The following is a 25,015-nucleotide window of genomic DNA, read 5'->3' on the forward strand; positions in this document are numbered from 1 at the left end:
AACAACTCAATAAGTACCCATAACCATGGAATTCGCCGATTTGAAAGTCAGAAATTACGAAGCTTATTCGGAACTTTGCAATGCCATTTTGTGCCGGTTTTGAAATGGCCAGTTCCACAGATAGTTAAAGTTAATATCATTGCGAAATGACATTAAGATCATAAGTTTACCATCTTTTTGAAGAAGCGCGCTCATTATGTTCCCAGATGATAATAATAAAAGAAGGTGTTTTACAATAATTGGCAGGATCAAACGATAAAAAGAATGATCCAGAATCTCCTCCTCTTCCTAGTGTGCTCTCAATGAACGAGTAACTAGTTTTATGGTGGGACCAATAAGTAGAAGGATTGACTACATAACAAATAATAAATTGCTCGTATTATTACATAACCTTGTGCTCGACACACCGGGTATAATAAGCTCGCCAGTTATGAAACGCCGTCTGAGGGTCATTTTCCGGAAAGCTGCCAAGAGTCATTGTTACAGTGGCTTGGACGCAGTCTATGGCCCCTTTCAAATGAGGGGAAAAAGTCAGGTGAAACCATGTCTGGGCTGCAGAGGATGAGGGAACGTCTAACCGAGTAGTGATGTTACATGGCGCATTGTCGTGGTGGAGCTTCCAAGAGCTGGCGATGCCTGGTCGCAGGCGATTGACCGTTTTCACAACCGCCGCTCGTTTCACAACTCTACATATACGCTTTGCCCAGGAGATAAAAATTGTGAATGACACCACGATGTGCCAAGAAGACGCTAGCATAGCTCTCTCCTCTCCGGGTCCTTTTCAGTCGAGGAGAGTTGATTGTGTGCCATTCCGAATATGACGTTCCGTTTCAGGGTCACATTGGGAACACCACCATATTAGAGAAAATTTTCGACTTTCTTTAACGCTGTTGAGATTCCCAAGCGATTCACGTTTTGTTCATCACTTCCACATCGTTTCCTCAATGGCAAAATTTTTGCGATCGTGATTTGAACAGTCTCGTATGAAAGGCTTAATTCCTCACTAATCAGACGAATCGATAACCCATGATCAGTATCCAGGAGTTGTTTCACTTTCGTCACACACTCTAACCCTTGTTGTTGACGGCCGACCGGCAGAACAACTAATGCCACTTAAAAATACTTAGGCAACTCATGGCAACATCTCGACAGGGCTGCTTAATCATACCAAAGGTTTGCTTGACGGTTTTACCAAGTTTAAAGAAAAACTTCATGCTATAGCGCTACTCAAGATTCCGGTACATGACGACCGTGACGATACTTGTAAACAGCTGTTTACAGGGTGCTGACTGTGCAAAGGCTTGCAGGTTACTGCGCAGCTCGCATTCTGTTTAATCTTTTTAATTTGAAGACCAAGTCTTGCAAAGACTAATAAAAGGGGAAAATCAAATCTTGTAAACTACAAGATGTCAAGATAGGAAAGGCGTGTAAAGTGCGCGTGAAGAAAGTGTAAAGGACCCTAACACAGTGGCGTAAATGCAACAGTCAATACTTGCCACCTTCCTCAAAGTAAGATACACACTGCCCTGATGATTTGCTCGGGATGTCCATTTGATCATCTCGAAAACACCCAGATTAACTTAAATAAATTGTAGATGGCTGTTGTAACAATTTATATAACTGCAAATTTCTGTCCATGATTCCGAAAAGCTGTATATACTATTATTCAATAGAAAATATTAGGCAAATATGGGAAAATCCTCGAATGAGTTAAAGCCACAACTAATAAATACAACATTTCATACCAAACTTCACTTTACTTCTTACAAGATCGTTTGTGCTTTAGAATTTCTATGCTAGTCATACAGAAACTTTCACCACACGATTCACAATTATATTTTTTCAAGTTAGCGGAGCTGCCTGCGCTGCTTTTCACTTTAACTTCTTCTTCTGGTTCAATATGTTTCTCTGGCTTTACACATTCTGAAAATTAATAGCCGTTATTTATCTGTATTTTTCATACATTAACTTCAATAAAATTAATTACTTTTTCTATGTAACATCTTTGACAGCCCAGTTAACTCCACTGCTGTCCCACAATTTTCGCAAACCCACTCCATTTTCAAAAGTTCATCCTGTAATGCTATACTCCAAGGTGTCTCCCGCAAACTGGAAAAAATATGTTTAGGATATGTTACATATTAAGAAATATTAGGCTGCAAAATAAAAACATATTCTCATTTTTCTCACATAATTTAATTGTATATGTGTGTAATGACCGAATTTTTGTAATTTTCATTTCTTTTCTTTTTTTCGCTTCAAATACTTTGAATTTTGTTATTAACAAAAGTTTTGCTCTGATAAATATTCCCTTTATTTTCCATTTGCCATGCTCGATGACCCATAGCTATCATAGGCAGCTTTAAAGTCGATGAGAAAATGGTGGAACTGATGTACATATTCCAACAGTTTGTCCATCGCTTGCCGCAGAAAGAAAATCTGATCTGTTGCTGATTTGCCTGGAGTGAAGTCTCTTTGGTATGGGCCAATGATATTCGAACGTATGGGGCTACTCGGCCTAGTAAGATAGTGGAGAATATCTTTTAGATGGTACTCAGCAACGTGATACCTCTATAATTGCTGCACTTCATGATATCCTCCCTATTTATGTATGGGACAGATAATGCCCCGTTGCCAGTCGTCAGGCATTGATTCGCTGTCCCACACTTTGAGCATCAGTTGATAAACCGCTTGGTGTCATTGGTCACCTCCATGTTTAACCAATTCGCCTGTAATTCCATCGGCTCCTGGCGATTTATGATTTTTAAGCCGAAGGAGTGCACGAACTGTTTCTTCTGTGCTTGGTGTTGGCAACATTTGTCCGTCGTCTTCAGCTGGCGGGACCTCCAACTCACCGATATTTTGGTTGTTAAGCAGTTCAGCAAAATACTGAACCTATCGCTCCAATATGCGCATTCTGTCGGACATCAGATTTCCCTCTTTGTCTGCTGGGTAGCATTTGGTCTGCACAAGGAGTCTTTCCATGAAAAATTGCGCAAATCATTATTCCGTTATCGGATTCGTCGTTTTAAAATCCTTCCTGTCCGAGGCTCCTTCTGTGGCATCGTGACATCGGTTTTCCATGAAGGTTTGTCAGCCCTACCCAACCCCCAACTAGTTGGTAGAATTCGTCCCGTTTTTAGGCACGCGAGACACGCCTTCATCCGTCACCGCCTGCAGTTTTTTATTAAGAAAGAACTCCTAGCGAACACCACGTGGAGGTGGAGATAGAGCTTGGTAGTATAGCTGTTGGTGGTGGGTTCAGCAGGCGTTTCCCAGGTTTGATGCTCCATCGTGGGTACTAATCTTACTACCCTTTAACCGCCCCAAGTATATATAGTTATTATATAATACCTCACGTCGACTCTATATGCCTTCCCAATTTAACTTTAAGCATTAACTTGGTTGAACATCGAATTGGAGAACCTCGGTGCAAAACCGAGATGGAATTTCTTATTAAGGCAGACTTAGACTGGATAGCGATTATTGCGCCGTTAACGATGGTTAAACATTTGCAGGATTTGCTGGAAATTCAAGGCCATGAACGACACATTCCTTAAAAAATGATTCTCGGAAAGCAACAAGGTCCCAAATTTCTAGAAAATATCATAACTCTGATTAACAAAACGAAATTATTTGAAAGAAAACTTTACATTCAAAAAATATTTATATCCTTTTCCTATGTATATACAAATCAGGGTTTTACTACTACAATCTCTCAAACCTACACAATTTCTGCCCGGGATTAAATAGCTAGACGTCTATCCCATTCACTATGGAGTTTCTGCGTAGAGTTGGGGCGATCAATAATGAGTACCTAGAAAGCTCACTCTCAAACCTCAGGAAGAGCCTGAGCAGCTACCATCCTTTCTTGATACCGTTTGAAGCTAAAGACCAAAAGTTTAGAAGTGTGGCTCGGGATACAAAAGCCGTTTATGAGAGCTGTACTGCCAACAGTCGACGAGCAGTTAAGTTAGCACTGGATAAACTCAAAAAGAATACAATCAATAGAAACAAAGTCACCCCCCTTAAAATTCGATATGATCTCTCATAAGGCAGCTACACTCGACTATTTTTAGCCTCTATGCCACATACCTACAGTCTATTCCAAATCGTTCCTTTGCTGTTTTACACTGTGCAGATGATTTCATCATTATGTCATTAGCGAAACCAACATCCGGAACTTAAATGGTAATTATATAATGAAGTCGCTTAAACAACAGAATGATAAAGAATAACACGCCGTTCGATGAAATGAATTGAATTAACATGTAAATATGTCAGAAAACTCCATTGAAAGCAACTAAACTAAGAAAACTTTCCTTTTTCTTCAATGATGCGACAGACTAAACCGGCCCTGGCCCCTGAAATGAACCTCCGTCCTCTAGTTGGAAAATATCAGTACCCTTTGGCTCGCTGATCCCATCGTTTGTCTGGTTTCCTTCGGATTTGTCTGCGAAAGTAAATTCGTACCTTTATCATTCGTTATACAAGGCCGACCCACTCCAATTTTTGTGCTTTTTCAACAATCAGTGCTGCAGCTGCTGATTATCATAAAGACGTTGTCGCTTTGATTCTTTTTTTTGCTTATTATTATCCGTAGGACGGAGTGTAAGGATTGATTGAGCATCATCATTCACTGCAGAATTTCGCTCTTCTCTTACCGCCCTTTGCTATGTTTACCCCCCAATATAAGTAAAATTATCTACTTTTTCCTAAATGAAATTCTCCTATTGACTAATAATTTCGCATTTCAAGTTTTTGCCATGAATTTTCAAAGGCAAGGTTAAAGAGCATGGAACGAGCTCATCTTCCGAAACATAGTGTCAATTCGTCAAACATCTTTTCGTAGAATTCGGACTAAGCTCGTTTGATGTTATGTATTTTACGCTTGAATAAACCGATAAAAAGCTAATATTCATCAATGTTGAGCTCGTAGTACCTTTTTAGAAAAAAATCATCGTAGAAATTTAGGCCTATTTAAATCACCCTTTTCGAAAGCAGCACTATATATATGTCGTGTGCAAGAGGAATAACTCCATTTGCATCTCAGTCCACAGTACCAAGCAGTTAAAAATACAATATACAACTGTTTCCTGGAGTAACGATAGTAGCCCACTATCAGAATAAATAAAAATACAGCACTTCAGTGTGTTTTAGGTTTCTTGAAAAGATAACAAGTATTTCCTCTAGGGAATTGGTACCCTGTTTTTTGAGAAAGTTTACTTCCTGATTCTTATAGAATCATCCACATTCTTATCTCAGTAATACTTACCAACCATAAACAACGTTGTCCGTCACATTATATCCTCCCTTCGAGGTATTCGGAGTCATTTCATATGATTCAATGAACGGATTGAAAGGCAATTTAGATTCTTCAGGAGAATATTGCGTGTATATTTCCTGAAAATGAATATTCAGCGGTGAGTATTTCATTGGAAATACAAAAATAATTGTTACCTTCAAATCCGCAGGCAGTAGCCTTTTCAATGTATAGCAAACATTCGCTTTCATAAACATCGCCAATTCGTCCATGAATTTTGATTGCTCTCTTCGGGATGCACTTGCATTCTTCTTCCCTTCAGATTTCACAGAATCTCCACTCAAAGGTTCTAAATATTATTAATGAAGAAGTCACGACTGAAAATTACTTCTTTCAATCAATATGGAGGAGGCAATTACCACTTAATTTATCCGCAAGCATTTTATACCACAAACTTCGTATATAAACCGCCTTATCCAACATATGCAACCCTTGTTCAGCAAAGGGAAATTCCAAACATAGCCAAGAATCACAAACTATCTTCGAAACCGTGAGATTGGTGTCGATAGCAAGTGAAAATAAAAGTAACGTTTGTGCAGCTGGCATTCGGATTACGTTCAATAAATACGGCTTAGTTGTCTCCAATAAGTTTCTGAAAATTTAAATGGTTTTTGATAAAACTGTTCTCTAGAAATATCCTGAACTTAGTTACTGGTAGCATAAAATTTGATGGGCAGAACTAAGAGGCGATTTAGAAGTATAATACGGTGGTCTATCAACGATATCACTGTCCGCCAATTTCAATATCTCAGTCATATTTGCAAATTGACCATTAGGATGCAACGAAACAAACGGTTTGAGAAAGGTATGGAAGAATTGTTGACTTCCGCTCTAGAAAAATAAAAATCAGTAGAATTGAAAATATTTTGTATGAAAATCAAAACTTACCTTGCAGTAATTGAATTCATCAGGCATTGCAATTTGAGGGTACAATCCGCTTACTAATATCAACTTTAATACTAGCACCTCCCTGTGACTAGTGGCTGAGGCAGACCTAATTAAATTCTAAGAAAAAAAAAACAAATTTAATATACCACATTTGCGGTGCAATAATTCTAGCAATTTATACAATACAAGCACATTTATTCAATAAAAGTCGCATTTTAAATAGTTCAGGGTCTTTTCACCATCAACCATTATTCTTTTATCATCTTAACAATGTCCAGCTTGCTTCTTGACTAAAATTCTGATGTACATGCCCTACTTTGGACACTAATTACGCATCCGCCGTCCAGATGACCATCCGAGTTGACTGACTGATGATTAACTGATCATTTTTCGCCATTTTCTCTAATTTAGGGATAGCTCCTAAATTTCGATGTGCGCACCCTTCGGTAAGCACTAATTGTTACGGACGCTTGGATAGGGGATGCTCATGCAGTTGATTTTTGGGTAATATGAATGCTGCAATTCCATAACGCTAAGCCGTTGGAGTACTAATTGAATACCTCCCCGTCATCAGAGAAACAGCTCCCCTTTGTCTGCTTAGAGTTTCTGACTAATCCACAATTAAAATGTGTGATCGGCATCGTATATCACCTCTTTGCAGAAAACACACTCAGAGAATTGTGCATTGCCGATCTTGTGCAGGTAAGACTGGAAATTTCCATGCTTGCTTGCAAACTGGGTAAGGAGTAATTAATTTCGCCATGTTTTCGGTTCAGCCACGGAACCAAGCTTCCAATGCATTGTAAGTTCCCGTTACTCAGAGCATCCACTTCGCTTGGGTACGATCTTCTCCCTTGCTCTTATAGATTACTTTACCTTCCTTAGCAGGAAGAACAATGGAGGCCACTCCCGTAATCACCATCACAGTCGGTTCTAAGACAGCAGTGTAGACAAATGCCACCCGCAAAGCTTCGTGTCTCTGCACTTGCGCAAGGGGCTTAAAATACGCCTACTTGTCAGGAGCATCAACATATACCACGTCGTAGAACAGAACGGAGTGCATCACGCTCATGAGAAACCGCATCCTGTTAAGAGTAGGGCACTGAAATTAGCCAACTTCTAGCTGAAACTGGGATTGTAGCCTTGTCTGCGGCTCTTTTGATTTGCCCGAGAAAGCTCATCTTCAAGTCGTGCGTCAATGCAAGGTGCTTAACCATTGACTTTGTCTCTATAATCGCCTCGCCAGCCACCATGGGTGTGTGTGTGTATGAGGTGCGGAAAAAGCGACGTCTTGGAACATTCAAACCGTAGTGGTCCATTGCATTCAATCTCTCCGTCTAACGGAATATACCGGATTCGTTTAAGTATCGAAGAATGTATGCTAGTGGATGTTATGTTACCCAGTGCAGCTGGAGCACCAAAGATCTGATGTCTGATGCGTTCATAGGCCAGACACTCATTCAGAAAATATTCCGTGAATTTCGCTTCCTCATTACATGCCTGAGGCACCAACTGTCAAGTAAATTAACAAAGCGTTGTATGTTTATACATCCCGGTCCGAAATCTCGATCAGCAGCTAGCACAGCAACGTCATCCGCATAAGTCTAGGGGGCAAAGTAGTGAGTCAATCAATATACTTCACAGAAGTCGCGATAGTCCACCTACTTGGGGGCAGCCAAATTTAATCGACACCACACTTCCTAGCGGTGCCACAAAGTTTTTGGAAAGGCGCGCAGTCAAAGACCCCTCCAACATCCATGAATATCCCATCGCGTACTCATTTTCAGAATTGCGTCCCCTATCCCCCCACAGACATTTTCACGCTGATAACCACGCTGGTTTTTAATAAAACCCTACGTGTAAAGCAGTCAGTCAGTTATGTCAGCATAAATAAAAAATCTAAAACCGTTTCCGTTAACTTTGCTAGAAAATTTATTTTTTTGTAAATATGCATATTTCGGCGACTATTTGTCGCCTTGCTTACTGCTTGAGTTTGGAAACCACGATGCTCGATCACCCTGAAATGCAGAGTCGGAATTCTCTTTTGGTCAAAATGATTAATTCGGTTTTTTTCAGCGCAAAGCTGAAATCATGAGCAGTCATCCAGACCCATCGTATCGTATCGGCAAAAGATGCCGGAACATCATCTACCTAACTAATCAGGGGCGACTCTTCTGGAATGTTGACACTTGTCAAACTATCGTATGAAGCTTCCAAAATGTCCCAAATAGCCTGTGCTCCCCCCAAATGAAATGCGTACTCCTCTGGCTCAGCAAGAAGCGATGTCTATGATATTCGTAAAAGCTAGCCCAGCACAAGGAAAAAATGTTTATCTAATATATCCTCCTATCTTATTGAAATCAAGACATCATCAAGTGTTCCGAGAAGCACTAAACGTCGATATCAGCAGCGCAAATCTCAGCCCGATGAACCGCATCTACGACATTCATGACGGTATCGGCTGTTATTATCTTTGCACTAAAGCCAAACTGCCTTGGGGATAAGTTCCAGCCAGCAGGTGTCACTTCGGAAAGGCTACTCTTGATGAACTTTTTGAGAGAATTTTCAGCTGTGTCAGGTACACAAAGTGGTCTTTATGCAGATGACAGCTCTAGCTCTCCTTTGTCTTCCCGCCACCTTTCAGTAGCAAAGAAAAATAATCCCATTCAGGTAAGCGCTGAATGATACGAGCAGTAAGTCCGGATGATGAGAAATAGCGTTTTGTGTACCTCCACCGTGATACCGATAGATCCTCACAGCCTCTTTTTTTTTACTACTGAAAACCCCAGTAGGGCTTTTGACGGGGCACTGCCCCTTAAACTACCATATGGAAAAGATTGGGGTAGTGGTTTCGGCTGTGTGCAGCCAATGTGAGGAGGAGGAGACAGCCCTGCACTTTTATGCAGCTGCCCGGCATCCTCAGATCTCAGACGAAGACACCTTGGCAAGGTTTTCTTCAATGAAGAATCTGCACACTCTCTGCCTCTTGAGAATGTTCTCAGATTCGCTAAAGCCTGCGAACACCGTAGGCGGGAAGCCATTGAATAAGCAACTTACGGAATAGTACAATTGGCCTAATAATGGCCTGAGTGCTCGGAGCTGCGGCTCCCCCCAGTTAACTAAACTAACTAACTACTGCTTTTTCAAGTTCCTTCATGATGAAAAGAGGGTAGTCATCGGTACCTGTTCACATCAACTTGAATGGGAATATGCGATCCATCTGTTAGGCATTAAGTGAACAGGAATTTCACTGAGCTATAAAATTTTGGGTAACCTGTTTTTAACGCATGGATCTCCATCGACCTCATCGACTAGCTAATAACAGCAGGAATCTTTGCTTTTTTTAACGCATTCTTTCATAGCCGAAATGTTAGCATGAATCCGACATTAGCATTACCATCGAGCCCCGCTGAAAGCTGAATCCTTGCTCCAGTACTGCTCCCTGATTAATACTAAGTCAGCTTTTAGCTCCACGGCGAACTGCGCTAGAACTTGTGAGCAGTTGCACTTCTGTGCATGATATGTAAGATCCGGGACGTGTTAGCCGCGTCCTAGCCTTTTTTTGTTCGGCCTTGGAGACCCAATATCACAATGAACCAGTTTGTGAAACGCTCTCCCAAGCGCCAGAATACTACTTACTTTCATCTGTGGCATGCTGCCTTCCTGTCACATCCGCGACAGATTATGAACATTTGGGCGACGGATGGTCACAATAACCATCCAGGCTATCTTATACTTAACCACAACCAAACTACACAACCGTTTTCACCATTTTCCCTTTTTTAGAAATAGCACTGGCCCCGGGGCTGGTTTAAGTCAGTCAAGACAGTCATCTTGGCCAGCCCCTCTTAAGCATTCCTCCGGGGACGATGATTATTTACCTCGAAAGAAGCAAATGCCACTTAAATCAACGTTTTGATGAAGCTCGAAATAAGCTCAAATTATAGCAAACGAATTCAAAAAAGAGGTATATAGAAAATGCAAAAGGCTCAGCAAATCAGATTGCGAGTTAATAATTGTTAAAGTGGAATGTTACTTAACAATCACTAAGCTTAATGTATGTGCAATAAATACTTACGTCCAACTTTCTGCTATCATTGCTCAACCTAAACTCGACATCTCGTATATCCCTTCCTGGCTCATCAAAATCTTCTTCGCGGTCTAAATCCTTCTGTCTAATTACTTTTCGTTTATTTGGTGCACTCATTTTATGTTCACGTTTTAATGCTCGCAACGTCCGCACTTCCCCATTACGCACAGCTCTTTCAGCACTCGATAAATTCTCATCATCGGTTTGCGGTAGAATATTGCAACTTTTCAAGATATTTTCAAACTGATTTCGTAGTTTCGAGAGTTCATAGAACCTATGGAAAAGTAAAAGTCGTCACAACATCATGTGATCTCCTTCCCTTAGTTCCAGTTACCTTTGTTCCTCAATGCCTATTTGGTGACACCACTTCCTAGTGTTCTCATTTCTTCGCCATTTTTGCTCTAACCATTCTTTAAAGGTGTTTAGTAGAGTTAATGGATCGCCTTGGTCAGACTGTAGCGCTCGCCTGGCTAGCTAAATTGAGAATACGATAAGCGTTTATATAAAGAATATATTACAACCTCTTACTTCACACTTTTGATCTCTGAAAGCCCGGTTTGTGAATGGTGACTGGATGCTCAAAGCTGCGGCAAGTGTTAACACACGTTGTAGTTCCTCGAACACACACCCCATTAATAACATTTTCCCTATCGAAATATCCACAGGAAGCATAGACAATGATTTTCCAAGAGTTGTTATTTTTTCATCTGGCCCAATAGCTCCCTGAAAGTAGAAAATATGCTTCCAATGAGCTTGATTCATTTGCAGATCCGATTTTCTAAGTAACTTACATGCTGCTTCAAAGATAAAATAGCTTGTTCCAGATTTTCTTTTGAAGGCGCTTCTATAAACGGGAAAAGTCTAACATTCGGTAATCCCATCGCCACCATTTGGAGAAGCATTGAATCTAAGGGAACTCTGCAAATTTCTGGAGTCGAATAGGAATTGAACTCATCGAAATCTTTTTGTGAGTAAATACGATAACAGATCTGAAATTCAATTGGAAATATTGTAAAATGTCTGAATTGAATTGGTAGAGGGTTTTTCCTATTACCCCGGGCCCAGTACGACCTGCACGACCTTTGCGCTGTTCTGCTGATGATTTCGATACCCAAAACTCTTTCAGTCGTTGCAACTTACATGATGAGTCGTATATCATTTCCTTCATCTGGAAAATATTCCGATTACATATTTATTCAATAAGAATTTTAAAGGGGTGTGGAGTGCATATTCTGGATAGCAAGTAAGCAAGCACAATGCTGACCACATTGCCACAAACGGAGTAAACTCCAATTACTTATTGTCCTCAGGAGAAGGAGGAAACAATAATCTTATCCTATGCTTAAAACTTTTTAAAGTAGAGAAGTTAAAAGGACCATGCTGTTGTGAGTTGTAATTTCGGTAAAGCCTAGGAATCTGGGAGTAAAAGTAGTCTTCGAGCTCTGCGAAGGGCACGTTAAAAATGCCTACGCTACGTGTGTTATAAGGCGCAGGACGGCAGGTGATATCATTAACGGCGCAGCACTCCATCAAACCGGAGGAAAGTTTAAAAAATGTGCATAGATCCAGATAGGATCTACATTGTTGTAGGAAGGGAAGATTCAGAAAGTGGAGGCGGGAGGGGTAGTCCACAGGAGGGAAGCTTTTCTTAAAGAAGAGGGAACAGGTGAATTTACGTTGCACATTTTCAAGGGCAAGACAATCACAGTTACGGGAGGGTGACCAGATCACGGAGCAGTATTCGAGGGTATTCCTCACGAGGGAATTGAAGAGAGGGTTGGATGAAGTCAAAATCAGAGGAGGAGCGAAGTATAAAGCCTGACAATTTTGCTGCCCGATTGGTGATTTCGAGGCAATGGGTGTCAAAGCAGAGCTTATTGTCGAAAATGACTCCGAGGTCTTGAGTGGAATTTAAGCAGGATAAGGAATGTCCGTTAAGAGACTAGGACAAAGAAGTGGGTGAGGATTTTAGGGAGTAGCACATAGAGTGACACCTTCTGACGTTAAGACCTTAAGAAGTGGGACATGAAAACTCTAGTAGGGCTTTTAACGCAACACTGCTCCTTAAACTACCATATGGAGAAGATTGGGGTGGTGGTTTCGCCTATGTGCAGCCAATGTGAGGAGGAGGAGGGGGAGACGGCCATGCACTTTCTATGCAGCTATCCGGCATCCTCAGATCTCAGGCGGAGACACTTTGGCAAGGTTTTCTTCAATGAAGAATTTGCACACTCTCTGCCCCTGGAGAATGTTCTCAGATTCGATAAAGCCTGCGAATGCCATTGAATAGGCGATTTACGGGGATAGTACAATGGGCCTAACAATAGCCTGAGGCTCGGAGCTGCGGCTCCCCCGAGTAAACTAAACTAATTAACTTGTGAACAATTGGAGCCCATTAGCCAGTCAGAGATAATTACTTTGTAGAATTGTAGAACACGCATGTCTTGACCTGCATCTTTGGCACTTTATGAACCACGACAAAAAGTTGTTCGGATTGCATTGTTTCTTTCAAATTTCCCAACAATTTTTTTTTCTCTGCCTTCTCTCTCCACCAAACACAGGGAGACGGTATTTTTTGTTTCATTTGTACACATTTTAACTAGCTTACAATCTCAGAGAAAGTATTTGTCATAACCTTTGCATGGAACTTAAATCGGGATAGCTCGATAGTTTTCCATTAAAGAAATACATACATTCAGGACTATCAACTATAAATCTAGTGTTATCACACGGTATTCAGAGAGCATTCAGTCGTTTACAAATAACGAATGAATTGTAAATCTGCAAATAAAAGACTTCTGATTTCAGCCAAGTAGGAATGAAGCTGTATTCAGGCGAAACTTTGACAAATAACAATACCGCCTAAAATCCCCTCTGATGATCAGGTGAGAGTTAACACTGAAGCCACCCAGGCAGGAACACAGCCCCCCGTAACACTTATAAGGGGGAAATGGATGCCGCATAACCGCAGTCAACAGAAGGCCTGGATATAAAGCATCGACAAATGATCTTCACAATCGCCAAGAACGCTATCATTGATGCGGCCACAAACATATTTGGCCCCAGTATGTAAGCTAACAACGGAACGGAAAATGCTGCATACCGAGCAATGTTGCATTCTCAAAAAACGCGGGCACGCGCGGAGGTTTATCACGAACTCCGCCGAGCGGCGAAACGACTTCACAGACGGAAAAAAGAAGCCTGGGAGAACCAACAGGTCTGTGAACTCGAAGAGTACCGCACCAGGCCCGGAAGTTCTACCAACAAGTCAGCAAGATAAAGACTTGTACACCTCGATGCTCATCCCGCCAAGACCAAGAGGGAAATCTGATTTCCGACAGGGGCACATTGGAGCAATCGGTTGATTATTTTAATAAACAGCTCAAAAGCCAGAATATCGGCGAATTGAAGGTCCCGAACGCTGAAGACAACGGACAAATACTGCCAGCACGAAATATAGAAGAAACAGTCCGTGAAATTCATCGGTTTAAAAATCATAAGTCGCCAGGAACCGATGGAATTACAACCGAACCAGTTAAATATGGAGGCGACCAATTACACCAAGCTTTGAAATAATAAAAACTTGTTGACGATTGACAACGAGGCATTATCTGTCTCATACATAAAAAGGGAGATATCACTCAGTGCAGCAATTATAGAGGTATCACGTTGCTGAGTACCATCTATAAGATATTCTCGTCTATCTTGCTAGGTCGGATAGCATCATACGTCCAGAACATCATTAGCCTATACCAAAGCGGCTTCACTCCACGGAAATTAGTAACAGATGAGATTTTCTCTCTGCGGCAAGTGATGGAAAAACTGTTAGAAAATGGCCGCTCTCAGTTGCACCATCTTTTCATCGACATCAAGGCCACCTATGATAGCATAGCCAGGGTAAAACTGCACACTGCCGCGAGAGAATTCGGTATTCCGACGAAATTGGTAAGAGTGACTAGGCTGACCCTAACCAATGTGAGAGGCCATATTAAAGCAGGATCACTCTCGAGACCATTCGTCATCAACAACAGTCTATGACAAGGAGATGCCCTACACCCTTTTTAACCTGGCTTTTAGAAAAAGTAATCCGTTACTGTTCTAAGCTGACGATATTGGCATCATGAGGAGAACAACCCGAGATGTACAAACTGCCTTCATCCAGATCGAGCAGGCGCGAGATCTTGAGGTGCACTTTAATAAACACAAGACGAAGCACATGGTGGTCAAAAACCAACCAACCAACAACATTAAATCGCACTGGTCAAACGAGAAGAATAAAGATAGGAGACTACAGCTTTTAAACCGTTGAAAATTTCTCCTATCTAGGATTAAAAATCACAACCGATAACAGCTATGACGATGAAATCTGCGCTCGGTTGTTGGCTGCCAACAGAGCCTATTTCCACTTATAAAAACTGTTCCATTTAGAATGTCTCACCATATGGTCAAATCTCCTACTGTACAAGATAATGATCTTGCCAGTCCTATTCCTCGGAGACTTGGGTTTTCAGGAAGAAAAAATGGCGAACTCTTAGTCGCGTTCCGAAGAAGAATCGTTCGACAAATTTTCGGCCCCCCTACAAAAGGATGGACGATTCCGTAGTCTACATAATGACGTCGTCTGGTTGTGGACGAAATCCGGCTCAACAGGTTGCGATGGGCAGGTCACTTAATCCGTATGGATGAGGATGAACCATCCCGGAAAGTGTATTAGAGCAATATGTATGGTAGAAAAAGAACAATATCTATATTAGAAAAAGGGCAACGGTAGGGGTAGGGTAGAAAAAGAAGACCCTGCCTCAGATGGAGTGATGGCGTAGGCCAGGACGCCGGACAGGTTATACGGATATCCAATTGGTGCACCTCGGCGCAAAACCCAAAATAAAAATATATATTATAGATTGACGTTTTTCCGAAGTCCTATAACTTCTTACAATTTAGTAGGGATATGAAAAGGTTTAGACGCACTTAAATTTCTACCCCCAGGTATGAGCCTTTCTGCCGTCTACAGTCTTCTGCGGGGGGCAGGATTTAATGACATCCCCCCAAACTCTACTCTTGAGCAATGCCGTAAAGCAGTTATTATAGCTTGAATATTCCATTAGATATAATTTTCCTCTCAGAGTTTACTGTATTATTTACCCGCAATCAGCACCAACCTTTACAAGAAAAACCGCCAATCAACGCCTTAATGCACAACTAATTGCAGCAGTTTTAGATCACGTGGGGAACGTGGGCAAAAATTCTTTGAACATATCTCTAAAATACTATCCAAATTAAGGTTGACATAATACTGTGAAATTCGTAGCAGTTAACGACCTAATTGAAATAATAAAGATTATCAAGAGAGCTATAAATTTATGTAAATGTTTCCAATAAATCTTTATTTGGTCCATATCACGCCAACCAAGTTGAGAATAAAAACCAAATGTGGCCCCACCTATTAATGGAAGATTGCGCAACTTACCTTTCCTGAGTCTACAACAAAACGAACGCCATCTACAGTCACAGAAGTTTCAGCAATATTCGTAGAAACGATACACTTTCGCATTCCGTCTGGAGCATAGTCGAAAACCTGGAGATATTCAGTTGAATAGTTAGCATACAAAGATTCAGTGGTAAATCAGTCTTGCAGAAATGATATCTTACCTTATCCTGATCAGCTAATGACAAACCGCTGTGTAACGGCAATATAATCCAATGGTTTTGTTTTTCTGCGTATTCTTTGGCTGCATCCATTACCGTCTCAATCTCATTGACTCCACTAACGAAGATCAGCATATCTCCTTTTTCGTTTACTAATTCATATTGAAACGTGATTGGTCGGTCAGTAAATTGATCTGAACTGAGAGGTAATAACAGCACATACTTACTGGGATATTTCTGGTCTACTAAATTCATTATTTGTATGTAAGGTTCAGGATTCAGACGTTCATCTTTGGCTCGCGATTTAGATTGGAAATCAGTTCGAATAATTGGCATATAGTATGTTTTGATGGGGTATAGCCGGCCCGGTACTTCAATCAAAGCTGTTTTTTCTTCTTCGAAAAATTTCGTGAATAAACCAACATTAATTGTTGCAGACATGAGAATCAATTTCAAATCACTTCTCGCTCTGAGCAAACATTTAGCTACACCAAGCAAAAAGTCGCCATGTAGATTTCTTTCATGGATTTCGTCCAAGATTATGACGTTATATTGATCTAGTTGTTCATTTGCGGTAAGCTGTAGGTATCCAAATTATGTGCAAGCAATACTTAAAGGAATAATAGAGTTGCTATTACCTGTCTCAAGAGTAATCCTTCTGTTATGAAACAAATATCTGTGTCCTTATTTTTGTGTTTTTCGAAACGTATTTGGTATCCAACCTTGGTATCATACTCGCTTAACATTTCATGGGCAACTCGCTTCGACAGAGCAATACATGCCAATCTACGCGGTTGAGTGCAAACTGCATGATAACAGAATGATTAGTGATTAATTTTAAAATTATCCATTGTGAGCTCACCAATATTTTTGAAACCACGATAGTACAAATACTGCGGAATCTGTGTCGACTTCCCACATCCTGTGTCACCAGCTATTATCGTGATTTGATTCTGCTCCACCAATTCTAAAATCTCATTCTTGAATTTGTAAACAGGAAGCGATTTTTGGCATTGACGAAGCTTTTCCAATTTATTGAATTTTTCTTTCTGTTTGAAATCCAAGTAAACGGCTATGATATCGTAAAACATTTCGATACGGTATTTTGTTAGGTCGGAACGTTTGTCGAAGTAGACTAGATTTTCATGACTGCGACGTAGTTCGGGATCTATTTTGATGAACATGCAATTGCGTTTGATTTCTCCAATGCCAGAATCTTTTGTAGGTTCTTTTGGGAAAGTTTTGCCTGCCTTCTTTGTCATTATCTCATATTTTTTCACGAATTTCCAGAAATCGGGTAGATCTTCAATAAGTCTATCATAAGGGTGGTATCCATGGATTATTTTTTCAAGTGTATGCTTATGGTCAAGATATGTAAATTCATATTTATCACGATCTCTTTCTCTCGAATCCTTAACGCGCTTGTCTGTTTTCGATCTTTTACGTTGAGATGCTCCGATATCATCTCGATAACTCATGATGATCTACGAGAAATTGAAATTACAAAAAATTCAAGAAATGATATGTTTGCAACTTAAAAAAGTATACAATTTGAAATTTTGAAATGAATGGTAAATTTCCTTGTCTTCAATTATGTCCGGATTGCTCAGTGGTTAGAGCGCTAGGCTCTCATAGCAGAAAGTCGTTACGTCTTGAATGAAGTGCTCTAACACGCTTCAAGACCATGTGGATTGTCGCGCCAACGATTATTATTATTAATATTACAGAGTATAGCAGAAATATCTGACGGTTTTTCAAGTTTGGTAACCTTTTCACTTTAAGAAAAAAGTCAACACATTTTTTAACTACATTCGACAATTTTTTTTCTGTATAATGCGTTAACCACGCCTTATACGCATATAGGAGTCTATGGAAACCAAATGCGTATATTTTGCCTTTTTTATTATGTGTATGGGGGGAGTGGCAAAGCCTCTGAACACTCAGATCCTAATGGCTCATTGTACTCAATTTCTCCATCGTCTGGCAGAATATCCCGTCTATATATCGTAAGATTTCCGTTGGTGGATGAAATGGTGGTGTGCCGATCAACATACTCCACAAAAGTGACGATAGCACACCTCCTTGGCGCAGCCTTTCGTAGCTTAAATTGTTAAGTAGCGATCAACACCCACTTCAGCACACAGCAACCTCTGCGTTAGCATAGCTATATCCACTTAAGTTAAGTTAAGTTTCATGGTGGTCTCCAGCGGCATCACAAAGTTTTTGGAAAGGCAACGACCCTTGAATATTCACGAACACCCCCATAGCGTATTCGCTTTTCAGAGTTGCATCCTCTATCTGGAATACCAAAGAGTGAAGAGCAAACTCACAGGACTTTTCACGCTGGTAAACGTGTTGGTTGGCGCTAAGGTCGCACCCACTCATGAATATAAGACTCAACCAGTCTCTTCAGGCATTTCAGCGAAAACGATATTAAACTGATTTGTGTCTAGTTCTTTGGATTTGAATAGTCATCTTTTCCAGGCTTAAGAATGAAGACCTTCCTTGTAAGGACTCGGCATAGCATAGGCCATCTCCACGAACTAAAATAAGGTGTTGAAAGAATAAATTCCAGAGCGCTAATATGGAAAGCCATCATCCATAATTACCCTTTCAACTGCGCTCTATTTTTTAAAGGGCCATTTACGCAAATAATTTGATCCGGAAAGTTATATATTGATAATAGTCAACTTCATACGGTTTACCCTAAGAGTTCAACGTTATTAGCATATGTGAAGAAATTCACCTATAACAAATGCAAACAAGTCGGAACACCGGAAACTAAACGCTTCAAGTATAAAAGATTTTGTTACTCTATGTGAGGAATGATGAGTGCGTGAAAGTTAAGTGCGTACATAGTTAAAAATTCAATTGCCTTCTGCTTTTTAAAAAGCTATTTACACAAATGATGATGATTTGATCTGGAAAGCACTCTGTTGATAGCAGTCATCGTCATACGTTTCACACTAGGAGTTCATTGTTAGCAAATGTGAAGAAGTTAACCGACAGATGCAAAATACGGTTAAGAGAAGTTGATTCTTCATGAATTGGAATTTCACTCGAATGTTAATTATTCTCGTTAAATATACGTCAGCATCTTATTTGCATGGCTAGGAAGGATACACTAACTTCGCGCAAAATTGAAAAATTTGAGCTGCTATAACTTTGACACTGTAACGATCCGACCTTCGGTGATTGACCGCCATGAGCATTGAAATCAGCATGTAGCAAGCATGTAAACACATTCTTTCTATTATAATGAAATGTAAATCATTCCAGTGTAACACGTCGTAGTAATCGGAGCGGCTCTCCCAAATACAATAAATACACAGTTATTAAGCAAAGTAACGTAGGAGTAATATACAAACGTCATTGCTCAAGCCGCGACAGATTGGCGGCCCCGTACGCTACAACATTAATAGCTGGCTTTCCATAAAACTTGCGCATACGTGATACTGTCCTCTGTGCCGGTGCAAAATTTAGGGCTTCTGGAATGAACTTAAGGGAGGTTTTCAGTCAATTGCTAAAAGTTAGTGATATTCTATTAGTAAGTTTATTGGAGCAGATGTGGGAATAGGACATATTTTGAATCCTAGAATACCTATAAGTGCACCACCGTGATTTTTTTCAGAATTTTGGGTTGAGTAGTTCCAGAAAATGAGTCCTGTCTCACTTTAAGGTTTATAAAATTAAGTAAGTTACAGCGTATATACGAATGTGTGTCGAGTTGTTCACTGAGCGATGATCGGCAGCTGCGACGGTCTTCCCTCTCTCTTTTTATTACGTAGCCTTCGTAGCTATGTTTACTTTCATAAATGGGTACATGTTTTTTGGGGCACATGGGTATATCAAATGAATTCGTTAGTCGAAAGGTAAAAATGGATAAGAAACAATCGAAAAAAGGTAGTAAGCGGCCAGGTGCTAGCATCAAGAAAAGAAAGTTTCAAGGCAATCGACATACGTCTGAAAAAAATACTGACTTTGTTAGCACTTTGCTAGAAAAGTCAAAAATTCAAATAATTTTGAAGTAGCTTACGACGAAAATTTCAATTACTGTATTCTAAGTTTAAGTTTACTATTTACAGTGCTACAATCAGCCATAAAGTGCAAATTGTGTGATGGTGACATACAGTTTTCGAAAAAATCCCCGCGAGGTTTAGGATTAAAGTAGTGGTAAAGTGTCCTTGCCGAGAATTTATAATTGATTTTTGTCCAATGATCCAAAATTCATATGAAATCAGCAGACGTTTCACTTTCATTATGCTTTAGTAAAAGTGGTTATTATGCAATAATTGAACATTTATATACTGCCGCAACTGCCGTAGTTGATTTAGTTTTTAAAAAAGCAGTAAAAGAAGAACAACAGAAAAACGTTGAAAAAGGATATACTGTAGATCAGATTTCGGTTTCTGGTGATGGTTCTTCGGCCAAGCAGGGATTCACTTCACTGTATTGTGTCGCTAATTGGGAAACATACAAATAAAATTGTGGATGTGGTAGAAAAATCAGAAGTATGTAAAGCTTGTGAACAATGGTCAGGAAAAGAGGAGTCTGATGAGTTTTTAGAGTGATGATTGTGCTGCGAATCATGAAGGAACTTCGGGGAAAATGGAGGTAGTCAGAGTAATCGAGATGTTCAAACGATCTGCAGAAAAATTTGGTATCAATCAGAGTGAAATTATGCGGTGTTTCCAACGATTAATTAATTGAAGTAATAAAAACTTGTTTCTTTTTCGTTGGTGTGGGTATTTATTCTTGCAAATACCGATATATCGGGAACCACTTGTTCCCTTCATCAAGTTGAGAACTTGTTTGCACTGATGAAGGGAACAAGTGGTTCCCGATATATCGGTATTTGCAAGAATAAATACCCACACCAACGAAAAAGAAACAACAAGTTTTTATTACTTCAATTTGGTATCAAGTATAAAAGTTACATAGGTGATGGAGATTCGAAAACCTTCACAAATTTATTAGATGCTGATCCCTATGACAGTAACCCTGTGGTCGAAAAGAAAGAATGTGTATTACACGTCGAAAAACGTATGTATAAAAAACAACTTGGAGAACCTGAAAAAAAAAATCGGGAAACAATGAAGATAAAGTTCCATCGGAAAAACGTAGCAGCAGTAACGCTGAAACAAGTCAGGAAACCGGAAGCTCGGCGCTTCAGATATGAAAGGTTTTGTTTGCTTCTTCTTTGAGTATATTTGCGCGCAGAACTATTCCATTTATACGTAGCCTGTTATATATATGCATTTAGCATGTCAAACTACTCACTTTAATGTGATATTGATATTTCGTTGCAGTAAATTTACAAGGTAAAGTCGATTTTTAGCTACTGTAATTTTGTTAGTAATAGTATGATTTAGATCAAACTTGGGGATAATATGCTTCATATTATATTCTATACTGCTATCAACTTTTATAACTCAATTTCTCCAAAAATATGGAGATATACCATTATTAACTTAATTTGAGGAGATATCGATATGGAGAGTATTTTGAGACCTGGACACCATATAGAGGCAGCTTCATGATTTTTTTCAGATTTTTCGGTTGAGTAGCAAAATAATAACGAGAGTTTTAATCATTGCGTACGGAATTTTCCACCAAAACATATTTTCGTCGGCAAAAAGACATTGGGGATACCGGGATTTTCAACGAAGGATTTATGGCAGTTTTGAAAATAATGGAAGCTATAGGCGTAAAAATCGGTCCCAAATCTATGCAGTACACGCAGGTCTACAACAAGCGACAGATCAGTAAAGCGGAGAAAGTCACTTCTGATACTTCAAAAAAGGCCAGGTTAGATCGCAGGGCTGAAAAAGTTGTGAAAAATGGTGCGTACGAAGAGGAGGAAGGATTATTGTATGCACTAGGCATCGCAGATTGAGGTAAGTGTACTTTTCCACTCAAAAATAACAAAATTTAAATTTTCACACGTTTTTCTCGAAACAACATTTTTACGTGCGGGGCAGGTGATTTAGAAAAAAATTACTCGACCAATTTAACAGAAATTTTAATATGTTATTCTACACAATAATGGCTCGGGCCGGAACTTCACTTTCATAAAATTGAATAATTCTAGTTCATACCAAAACCACGAGCATGCATAATAACATCCCGTTTGATTTTTTCATTTCAGATCAGATCAGAATTACCTGCGCCAGCAACCCAGGTTAAATGGAAGATGTCAATTTTGTTCATCAAAGTAAAAATAATAATAGTATGTAAAATTAAATTAAAAATTTGTTTACGTACTTCACGATGCGAATAAAAACATAAAAAATTTGAAACTATTCTATTATATTTTCTTATAAAAAGAAATCCCCAAAAATACCTTCAAAAATCGCCCGCCGCATGAGACCTTAATTGTGCACATTTTGACTCCTTACTCGTACACTTTACAATCCATGTCAAAACTAATATCAGATTCGGAAAATTCTAATCGAGACTTTTCATTTGATATTCCACATGACTAAAAGCGATGAAAAAATTGTTATATTCTACCTTTGCATTTACGGGGAGTCCCCTTTGAACTCCACGCGATGGACCGACAAACAGTGAATCGATTTTAATGAAATTGGGAAATGAATAAATCCGACTTTTATGATGTCTGGATCGACTGAATTCTGAATTCCATACAAGTGTCACTACTTCAATAGGATGTTTGCTACACGGCGCAACAACCGGTATCCGATCTAGGCCTAAGGAACTCCAGACATCCCGGTTTTGCGCCGAGATCCACCAATTAGATATGCCTAAAAGCTGTCTTGCGTCCTGACCTATGCCATCGCTCCATCTTAGGCAGGGTCTGCCTCGTCTTCTTTTTCTACCATAGATATTGCCCTTATAGACTTTCCGAACTGTATCATCCTCATCCATACGGATTAAGTAACACGCCCACCGTAACCTATTGAGCCGGATGTTATCCACAACCTGACGGTCATGGTATCGCCATAGATTTCATCGTTATGTAGCCTACGGAATCGTCCATCCTCATGTGGGGCCAAAAATTCTTCGGAGTATTCTTCTCTCGAACGCGGTCAACAGTTCGCAATTTTTCTTGTTAAGAACCCAAGTCTCCGAGGAATACATGAGGACTGGCAAGATCATTGTCTTGTACAGTAAGAACTTTGAGATGAGTGAGATGTTTCTAGCGGAACAGTTTTTGTAAGCTGGAATAGGCTCTATTGGCAGCCAACAACCATGCACGGATTTAATCGTCATAGCTGTTATCGGTTGTGATTTTCGACCCTAGATAGGAGAAATAATCAACGGTCTCAAAGTAGTAGTCTCCTATCTTTATTCTTCCCGTTTGACCAGCGCGGTTTGATGTTGGTTGGTTGGTTTTTGGTGCTGACCTTGGAACCATATATTGCCTTCCCTTCATTGATTTGCAGCACAAGATCTCGCGCCAATCGCCGCCTGCTCGATCTGGACGAAGGCAGTTTGTACATCTCGGGTCATTTTCCCATGATGCCGATATCGTCAGCATAGGCCAGTAGTTGGGTGGACTTAAAGGATCGTACCCCTTGCATTTACCTCTGCATCACGGATCACTATCTCTAGGGCCAGGTTAAAGAGGACGCATGATAGGGCATCCCTTTGTCGTAAACCGTTGTTGATGTCGAATGAGAGTGACCCTGATGCTTTGATCTGGCCTCGCACTTTGGCCAGCCTAGTCAGTCTTATCAATTTCGTCTGGATATTGAATTCTTTCATGGCCGGGTACAATTTTATCCTGGTAATGCTATCATAGGCGGCTTTAAAGTTGATGAAAAGATGATGCAACTGATGTCCATATTCCAACAGTTTTTCCATCGCTTGACGCAGAGAGAAAATCTGATCTGTTGCTGATTTCCGTGGAGTGAAGCCTCTTTCGTATAACCCAATGATGTTCTGGGCGTATGGGGCTATCCGGCCTAGCAAGATAGAGGAGAATATCTTATAGATGGTACTCAGCAACGTGTATCTATCTATAAATGCTGCACTGAGTGATATCTCCCTTTTTATGTATGAGACAGATAATGCCTTTTTGCCAGTCGTTAGGCATTGATTCGCTGTCCCACACCTTGAGCACAAGTTGATGAACCGCTTGATGTAATTGGTTGCCTCCATATTTAACCAATGCGGCTGTAATTCCATCGGCTCCTGGCGACTTATGATTTTTAAGCCGATGAATTGCACGGACTGTTTCTTCTATACTTGGTGATGGCAGTATTTGTCCATCGTCTTCAGTTGGCGGGACCTCCAACTCGCCGACGTTCTGATTGTTCAGTAGTTCATCAAAGTACTCAACCCATCGCTCCAATATGCCCATTCTGTCGGAAATCAGATTTCCCTCTTTGTCTCGGCAGGATGAGCCTCGAGGTGTATAAGGCTTCATCCTGCTGACTTGTTGGTAAAACTTGCGCGCCTGGTTGGGTTGCTCCCTGTACTTTTCGAGTTCACAGACCTGTTGGTTCCTTTCTTTCCTTCCTTCCTTTTTCTTCTCCGCTCGCCGGAGTTCGTGTTAAGTCCCTGCGCGTGCCTGCGTTCTTTGCAGCATTACTCGGTATGCAGCATTCTTCCGTTCCGTAGCTAGCTTACATTCATCGTCAAACCAGCCGTTCCGACTCTTTTTGCGGCTGGGTATCAATGATCCTCATCCTACCTTGAGGAAATCGAGCGACTTAGCCCTAAGAGTGCTACTTGTTTCAAACTAGTAAGCGCCACTAATATTTGACTACTTAAGGGTTAAAATAATTGTCTGACCTTGTACTGGAATATATGCAGAAAGATTTACGTGGGGTGAAGTAACTTAATTTTGGGTCGAGCTAAACAAACGTCCACAGCAACCATCTCAAATTCCAAATTATCATTACTTACATTACCAGGCAATTCTCAATGCACACAATAAAAAAAAACCTGAAGAATAAACCAATCGGAAGTCAACTTGTCAACAATATTTACTTGAAAATCAAAACAAAAAATCTTTTTCTTACTAAATTTGGATAATTGCCTGCACGAAAGCTTCAACAATTTGATGTTCTTAGATACCACTTTGGATGTACATTGAACGT

General features: G+C 40.2%; 1 protein-coding gene across 1 annotated transcript; it reads right to left on the reverse strand.

The window, feature by feature from the left end:
* Positions 1 to 1,723: 1,723 nt before the first annotated feature.
* LOC119646187 (probable ATP-dependent RNA helicase DHX34) lies at positions 1,724 to 24,971 on the reverse strand. The gene is made up of 18 exons (XM_038046570.1): positions 24,822 to 24,971; positions 16,810 to 17,431; positions 16,586 to 16,752; positions 16,175 to 16,526; positions 15,951 to 16,099; positions 15,769 to 15,876; positions 11,356 to 11,469; positions 11,093 to 11,290; positions 10,830 to 11,024; positions 10,636 to 10,775; positions 10,290 to 10,575; positions 6,212 to 6,328; positions 5,976 to 6,154; positions 5,683 to 5,915; positions 5,461 to 5,612; positions 5,276 to 5,403; positions 1,988 to 2,109; positions 1,724 to 1,923 (listed from the first exon to the last, which is right to left on the reverse strand). Exons 2-18 carry the CDS (start codon positions 17,423 to 17,425, stop codon positions 1,757 to 1,759), a joined length of 3,423 nt encoding a protein of 1,140 aa, XP_037902498.1. The 5' UTR covers positions 17,426 to 17,431; positions 24,822 to 24,971; the 3' UTR covers positions 1,724 to 1,756.
* Between the last annotated feature and the right edge of the window lie 44 nt (positions 24,972 to 25,015).

This window comes from Hermetia illucens, chromosome 1, assembly GCF_905115235.1.
Source record: "Hermetia illucens chromosome 1, iHerIll2.2.curated.20191125, whole genome shotgun sequence".
In the NCBI taxonomy this organism is placed as follows: domain Eukaryota; kingdom Metazoa; phylum Arthropoda; class Insecta; order Diptera; family Stratiomyidae; genus Hermetia; species Hermetia illucens.

What these genes read in the sequence shown, in the direction of transcription:
- LOC119646187 (XM_038046570.1), bottom strand. Translation starts at nt 17,425, where the DNA reads ATGAGTTATCGAGATGATATCGGAGCATCTCAACGTAAAAGATCGAAA. An exon ending in ATGATAGCAGAAAGTTGGAC is followed by an intron (nt 6,329 to 10,289) that starts GTAAGTATTTAT and finishes TTTTTTTCTTAG; the next exon opens with AATTTAATTAGGTCTGCCTC. An exon ending in ATGAATTCAATTACTGCAAG is followed by an intron (nt 6,155 to 6,211) that starts GTAAGTTTTGAT and finishes TTATTTTTCTAG; the next exon opens with AGCGGAAGTCAACAATTCTT.